Source organism: Vipera berus (assembly GCF_964194415.1).
Source record: "Vipera berus genome assembly, chromosome: Z".
Lineage (NCBI taxonomy): Eukaryota > Metazoa > Chordata > Lepidosauria > Squamata > Viperidae > Vipera > Vipera berus.
The window spans coordinates 116,375,568-116,383,961 of record NC_138205.1 but is presented as its reverse complement, the minus strand read 5'-3'; the positions used below and the strand labels follow the sequence as shown (position 1 = coordinate 116,383,961).

The following is an 8,394-nucleotide window of genomic DNA, read 5'->3' as shown; positions in this document are numbered from 1 at the left end:
TTGATAACCAAACAGAGGTTTATTTCTGAATTGCCCTCGTAATGCAAAGATACTGCCTTGTTTTATTTTACTGGGATAAGTTTGTCTCAAGTCATATATTTGTCCTTGCACCATAAAGTTATGTAAGTCTCCATTGTATTTTAAAGATTCCATTTCATTTTACTTCTAAAAAGTTCAAGGACAAAAGGTTATGAGGGACTCTAAAGGAGCACTGTCTCAAAATACTAGTACTGTTTTTTTAAATGACTAGACTTTCCCTATTTTGCACATAGTCCAACACTCAGAAATTTATCAGAATAGTAATATATTCAATCTTTTTTCTCTAATACGAACCTGATATTACAAAGTCAGACTTCATAAAATATGCTACCACAGCTCCTTATACTTTTGATCAAGGGTCTTCAAACCTGGGCCTTTTATGACATATGGACTTCAACTCCCAGAATTCCTCAGCCAGGCTGGCTGAGGAATTCTGGGAGTTGAAGTCACAAGTCATAAAAGGGCCAAGTTTGAAGACCCCTGCTTTTGATTGTAGAAATATCCTCTAAACTCAGCGAACAGTAATTTGGTTGAAAACAAGATGCAGAAGTGACATCAGTATCCTAACCATTTTTTTCAGGTTAACCACATCTAACATCATTAGCACAGTCATTTGAAGGACAGGAAAAACCCCAACAGGTAACACCACTTCCTTTCTTGCATTGTTGCTACTTCATTTTAAGTAGACTTCAAAAGGCAGTTTAATATGATTTAATTCCCCCTCCTTCCCACTGCCATTAATCTGCTTGATTCATTTTTCCTGATGACAGCCTATGTATTAATCATTTGTGACCTGAAAAGTATGATGAGCAATGGTGAATACATGTTGACAGTCAGGTTCAAAGCACTACAGTTCAGAGCAGTCCAATTTGGTGCCTTTACCCTGCCAGTACAGTTCACTGGAGTTGGGTAGTTGTAATACATTTAGATGATAAATTTAAAAATGTGTTGAGAATTTTGGAAAAACTAGTCAGTTAGCTTGATGCTGATGAAGGCGAATATCAAACAATCATAGAAACAGAATCAGCTGGCATCCCACACAGCAAAGATAAAGGCAGTCTCACCCTAATTCCTTTCATTCAAAAAATCAGATTAAATATTTAGAAGCTGGGACAGAGAACTTTAAACCAGTTATTGTCTTTACATTGGAAGGGAGTACCTCCTGAGAACTCAAACAATAATCAATAGCAAGCCTCGGAAGAAGCCTACAAAATTGCAAACATTGTAATTCCACAAGGGGAAAAACTTAATGGAAATATTTCCTATTTTTTTAATAAAATTTGAAAAATGCAGTTGTTTGGTGACTTCTGGGCATTATCTGTTGGTAAAAGTATAGATAAAAATTATCAACATGATCAACACTGACCCAATATTTTATTACTAGCTATAAATATTTGACACAGAGATGCAAACTTGTGAAATCTATAGCTCTTTACTATATTTCTTGTAAGCAATTTTTTTCTCCAATAGTAGAATATTGTTACTATATTTTATTGTAGTTTAATTACCATTTTCCTGTTACTTTGTCTAGCTATATACTGAAATTTCAGTTTTCTATGCAGCCAGATATATGTATCAACCAGAAATAGCGTATGTAACTGAAGAACAGGTTTGAAATGTATAGGAGTCCAATTCCTTTTTCTAAGTTCTTATGAGTCACTGTAAGAATGTAGTTTCCCAGTTCAAAATTTATTTATTCGAAAAGGCATTCATATATAAAGAAAATAATATATATATTATTCTCTGTTTCTCATACATATATATTCAATTTACCATTGAAAAGCAAATGGACCACATAGAGCCACAGAAACATTTTTCTGTCACAGTGTGACATAAAAATGAAATGTCAGCTATTGTTATTGGACTATTGTTTTAAAGAATGAATAAGTTTCAATTTAGATCTGGCCTGTTATCTGTATGGGTATTCCCAATAAAGATCCATTGGGTAGATTTGTTGGCAGATTTATTGTAGCTACTCTGACTACAATGGTTAAAAACTGCCCAAGTATGACATCATGGTAAAAGGAAGTATTACTATATCACTGAACAGGATATCCTCCCTTATAATCATTCATAACAACCATGAAGAATTGCTTGGTGTCAGCACAGACTCCATACTAGTATTCTGCATCAAGAAATCTTTTTGATAAAATACATATTGCATTAAATGACAGCATGAAGCTATGTTTACTTTCTAAAACAAAAAAATAAACATCAGAAGTTTTGCCTTCATTGAGACTTTGGTATAAAGACAGAATACACAATTTTTCCCAGCCGTAGCTTTCCAAGATGTGCTTTCACACATACACACAGTGCAAGGTTTCTAGAAAAAAAGCAGTTCTTTTGGGGTATGAGAGTAATAAAAATTAGATACTGTAGTCACAATACAGGCTAAGTTAGAAATAAATCAAATTATAATCAACTGTTGGAACGTCTTGAGCTTCATTGCCAAAACAATGGGGGGGTTATACGTGTACAAAATAAAATCTCACAAGATCAACACGTATGATAGAATTTGGCTCACTAGCTCATGAACCCATGCAATATCACATGAAGATATCGATATTTTGCACACTCACTTCATGTGAGAACACAAAATTCTTTTGAGGTTTGAGGATGATCAGATTTCAGCTCAACAAGAAGTGCTTATAGAAGTTGTGAAAATCTGAAATATGTATTTTTAAGATTAGTGTTAGCTACAATTCTGGAGAATCCCAAAGGTGCTTTTTTTCTAAAAGGAAACTGGACTTTCTTGTCTTTTGCTTGAAGACGTTTTGCTTATCATCCAAAAAGCTTCTTCAAGTTCTGAATTGTTTAAGAAGCTTTTAACAGAAGCCTCCTAGATGAGAAGCAAAACATCTTCAAACAAAAACCAAGAAAGTCCAATTGCCTTTTAGAAAAAAAGCATCTTTGGGACAACCATGCCCTGATAACTAAGAACCTCCATAGATGATTCTGGAAGAATGCTTGTGAAATACAAAAGACAGTAAATTGTCTAATAAAATATTTCACAGCATATGCCATTAGTTTTACACTTTAAAAAAATGGGATAGATGATTAAATAAATACCAAACACTACAAAGTTTATGCAACATGGTTCTATTTAAAGTAGTTTCAACCATGGTACTCAGTGACAGCAATACAATATTTTCTTCACAAAGCAATGAATACAAAAATATGCCAAAAATTCATTTGTAAACTAGTATTCTAATACACATACGTCATAGCAACGCACGTGTTTATATAACATCTTCCTGAGATACTTTGGGTGGTTTTCATTTTATTGTGTTAGATTATCTTTGATCAATTCAAAATAGTGGTGCAAGTGGGACATTAATATAAAGAAAATGCAAATAAAGGAGCAGCTCTTACACTTACTTCCTCTGAAAACATGGAACACACACTGTGTTCTTAAACATTTGACTCTTTCTGGTTGAGAAAAAGTTGAGGTGAAGTTTCATTTAATAATCTAGAAAAAGCAGCAGAGTGTTTCAGGAATGTTAGAGGTGTAGTAGAATACAAATGATAGAAAGGAAAAAATCATAATTCTTTTGACTAGACATTTTCTGCAGAAGCATTTGTACACGCTCTACTCAGTTCACAGTTTCAGTATCAACACTAATCTGTCTTGGAAGAGCAAATGTCTTTTAAAGTTTCTAGCTCTTCTATAAGTTTCTTGTTTTGAACTTCTAACATTGCAACACGACTCTCCAGACATTTCACATATTCTTTCTTCCTTCGTCGACATTCTTTTGCAGCTTCCCTGAAAAAAAAAAAAGGTAAAAAGGGCAAACAGAAAAGCTTTTGTGACATGCTACTGAGATAAGGTAGGATGGGTATGGTGCAGTGACCACGGTCAATACAATATGGAGACAGTGATGCTTTCCAAAGATTAGAAATCACACATCTTTTTAGAAAAAAGACCTAAGAAAAGCCAATATCACAAAGACCACACACTGCCCTTTTCTTAAGGGTCACTTGGCAATCTGTAGAATTGCTTCATCTCATGCCTTGATTACTGTTCATAGTAAAAAGTTCCACGGCCAAATGCCAGTTACTCTGCTTTGTGGCAATAAAGGTCTTTGAGGGCCTTGAGTTCCTCAATGAGAGTCTTGTTTTGATTTTCAAGCACAGCCACACGATTTTCAAGACATTTGACATATTCTTTCTTCTTCCTGCGACATTCACGAGCAGCTTCCCTGGAACCAATACAAGGCAAGTGACTACTCAGTCAGCTACAAGGCAAAGAAAACCTGGATAGATAGAATAACCTGGCACCAGAAAAGCTGAAGTGACTCAGTAAAAGCCAAATCAAGTACACCATATACCACTCACAACAAAAATTCAGACCACAGTGCTCTAAATACAATACAGACAGAAGACGTCAGAAGGAAGACACCGTATAGCACAGAAATGGGAGGACGCTGTTATAAAATCAATTATGAGATAGCTTCAGTTGCTTTTGTAAAGCACTATTACCAAATATGCATCAAAGTAGCAGTTCAATATCTACAACCCCCACAGCATCTGTTCACATATTAAGCTCACATGCTTAAACAAGTAGTTCAACCATCTCAGAGTATACCTGCATAATGTTAAGAAATTAACTTTGGCAAAGAAAACATGCTACCTTCTCTCTTCAGCTTGAAATTTTCACTTCTCTTTTCTGAAATGTTTTGTCAATTGTCCCCATTTTTATCAAAACCAATAATATTAAAGTGAATGCAATATGAACCAATATTTGTAATTTAAACCATAAACTTTAATATAATAATTAAGGATGAATAGGAAGTTAAACTTTTATACTTCCTGCTGCTGTTTCATTAATCTCATTCCAGACTTTTTACTTCTCTAAAACCACTAGCCTGTGAGTGGGAGATGAAGAACCAAATCACCATCATTGGTTACCTCTTTAAATTATATATTTTGTATATATGTTACTGTTTTTAAGGCCTTTGTAAAGGCCACCATATGGGACGCGGTGGCTCAGTGGGTTAGGACGCTGAGCTTGTCGATCAAATGGTCGGCAGTCTGGCGGGTCGAATCCCGAGTGCCGCGTAACAGAGTGAGCGCCTGTTATTCGTCCCAGCTTCTGCCAACCTAGCAGTTCGAAAGCATGTAAAAATGCAAGTAGAAAAATAGGTACCGCTACAGTGGGAAGGTAACAGCGTTCCGTGCGCCTCTGGCGTCTAGTCATGCCGGCCACATGACCACGGAGACGTCCTCGGACAAGCGCTGGCTCTTCGGCTTTGAAACGGAGATGAGCACCGGCCCCTAGAGTCGGAAACGACTAGCACGCATTTGCGGGGGAACCTTTACCTTTACTAAAGGCCACCATATGGAACTTTTTGTTACAGCACTGAACAAAAATGTTTAAAATCAATATAAACTCCATAACTAATATGGAATACTATGATGACATTAACACATCTGAACTTATTTATCTCAAAGCTACACATTTTATTTTGGAATCCTCCCTGCTTTAATTTTTGCAAGGATGAAGCATTATTCCTTCTACTTAGTTATGGGTAAGATCAAAGAATCCCTAAGATCTTTGACAGGACTTTTCAGGAAATACAGTGTGAGAGGGAAGCTCAAAAAAATTGGATGAATGAGAAAAGTATCTACAAGTGCTAAGCAAGAATGTTGGCTAGTTGGTAGTATGTACTTATGCCAGAAGAATTAAAATAAGCTGGCATATAGTACCTAATTGCCACTAACAATAGACACTAGACAACCTGAAGAGAGAAGAACAAGAGACGGAAACTAAGAAATTTCTGGATTAGCAATTTAAAATTAAAAGGCATGAGAAAAAGCAATACCATGAAAACATTGAGCAACAATTAGGGTTAGTTACAAGGAGTTCAGCTTCTTCCAGTAAAGCACGTGACAACAATATCCACAAACACTGGCAGTGGACAATCAGTACAACAGTAACACCAACACACATACAGGAAGTAAATAAAAGGTTAATTTAGCCCGAACAATATACAAAATTTACTAAATAAAGTGAGAAATGCAACCTAAAGGTCACACCCAAACTCTTAAAAATGAATCTACGACAAGTACAAGAGGGAATTCCATGGTGAATTTATTTGCTGCAATAAAATATAGACCTGCAAAAAAGCTTTACCCTTCTTCTATTCTGTAAAGTTTACAAAATCATAGGCTTCGGTAAAACAGAATCAAAACAGAATTTTCTATTTAAACAAGTGACACTCACATGAATGTGCATATAAAAAGTAGATGTATTAAGCACTCCTTAAAGTATAGGCATTCCTCATTTAACAAACTCATTCAACGACTGTTTGAAGTTACGGTAGCACTGAACAAAGAATACTTACAGTGAATCCTCATAGTTGTAGCCACTGCAGCGTCCCATAGTCAAATGGACACATTTGTGACATTCAGTGCCAATCCTGCCAGCTTCTCCATTGACAAGCACAAATAGTGATACGACCATGGGACAACACAACTATGCAAGATTTGCCTAACAACAGTAATTAGGACTTTTAGAACTGCCGCTAGAAGTCAGCACTACCAAGTATCTTAACAATGGAGTTCCCAGTCCCAATTACTGTCAGTAAGTTAGAATTATCTGTATTAGGAGATGCAGCTTATACTGAATGTATGATACTAAAATCTGTTTCTGTTTGAGTGAGAGTCTTTTATTTTTATTAATGCAATGGACTTTCTAAGTGGAAAATGTGTATAGTATGGTATAGGAGTTAAAGTACTACACTAGTGCAGGAAGTGTTTGAGAGATACATGTTCAAGCACCTCCTTGCCATGGAGCTCATTGGGTGATTTTGGACTTGTTACAACTTATTCCTGAGGGTTGCAGGAGGAAAAAAATGGAGGAAGGGCACTATTACTATAATTAATATAATAGTTATGTTATACTTGTCAGATAATAACTATGAAACACTCAAGGTTTATCATGCAAAGCCATCAATAGTTTTCTATGCAAAATATAATACTGTTATAAAACACTATACTGTATGCTATGCCACCATGTATACAGCCATCTGCAATTCTTTAGCAATTGAAGGAATTAAAAGTCCTTTTTCATACTGGCTGGTAATGGGGATTTGTATTATATCCCTAAGTACTAGTAATCTAAACAGTTTTAACTGTTCCAAACTGCCATCACTACACTGTGGAAATAGTTAGCAGGTAGGTTCAAACCAGTTACCAAGAGGCAGTTGGGAGTTGGATAATTTAGACTTCTGATAAAAATTGCTTAAGAATGTAACTATTCAGTAGCCAACAATATCTTTGGACTGACTATGTCTTTACCGCTGATTCTGGGAAATAAACTCTAATGATTAATTGAAATTCTAATTGGTACCTATTTTTCATAAGCCTTAGTTCTCTTTTACGTGTTGCTTCTTCCGCTAGCTGCTGTGGGCTATGCAGTGTTCCTGGGGAAGCTGCCATGACGACTCCTTGAGGTAAGGCTGTGGTTGGAGTACGGATTTGGTAAGTTGGCATGTCACCTGTAGCTGCTGCAATTTCAAAAAAGACATTATAATACAAAGGAAAATAGCAGAGTTTATCATCAAAACAAAAAAAATGTTCTAGCATGGCATCTGCCATCAAAATTTGTACAGTTTTTATTTGGATGTTTGGATATTTAAATAAAACAGCCCTAGAAAATCACAATGAAAATAATACATTTATCAAAGGCTTCAAAATTTAGGAAAGGTGGGAATTAAGTAACCTGTTTGTGCTTCTACTGAATGAATTCTATTCAGAAAAAGCAAGTCATAGCAGAAATATTGTCTTTTTTTCTCATCAGTTTGCTTTATGTTCCAAAGAAACAATTTTATCTTAAAGGGACAGATGAAGAAAAGAAATACACACAAAGCATAATGCCATGTGAATGTAAAGGAATGAGGAAGCATAGAGGTCATTCATTGTACCTCACTATTGCAATACATGATTTTAAAGAAAGGAATAGAGTTCAACACTAAGTAAATACTAGGTTATGTATGTAGGTGCCCTGTTAAAGTTGCAGAATAAAGTTGAACATGATCTATTCCACCTGATTCGCAGAATCTACAACATCTCCAACAATAGTGACAGATCATTGCCACAGTGTGAGATAATTTCTTGGTTGAATAGGGCTGTGTCTCTTCAAACGTTTCGATCAAAACCCTTTCTCATTTAGCTTATTTTTTCCTGCTCATTTTCCCATCTCCATCACACACCATTGTCTTTTTGCCTGGATCCATACACTCAATGCATGCTGAAATCATTTTGCATATCAACAGCCTTAACTTCTTTCCTCTGAACAGATTTTTACACTTTTCTTCAATAAACAGTGTCTCTTCCTTTTTAACCGAAGTGTCT

General features: G+C 35.6%; 1 protein-coding gene across 6 annotated transcripts in view; it reads right to left on the bottom strand.

Annotated features, from left to right (window-relative positions):
- Positions 1-1,384: 1,384 nt before the first annotated feature.
- Positions 1,385-8,394, bottom strand: part of CREM (cAMP responsive element modulator) — a 28,032-nt gene continuing 21,022 nt past the window's right edge. For 2 of the 6 annotated variants that reach the window (XM_081343667.1, XM_081343668.1), the window contains 2 exons: positions 7,391-7,547; positions 1,386-4,238 (listed from right to left, as the gene is read on the bottom strand). In XM_081343667.1, coding sequence (XP_081199793.1) covers positions 4,094-4,238; positions 7,391-7,547 — 302 coding nt within the window. In that variant the 3' untranslated portion in view covers positions 1,386-4,093. Of the gene's footprint in view, positions 4,239-7,390; positions 7,548-8,394 lie in introns of all 6 variants that reach the window. The other 4 variants (XM_081343666.1, XM_081343670.1, XM_081343669.1 and 1 more) reach the window with 4 other exon arrangements.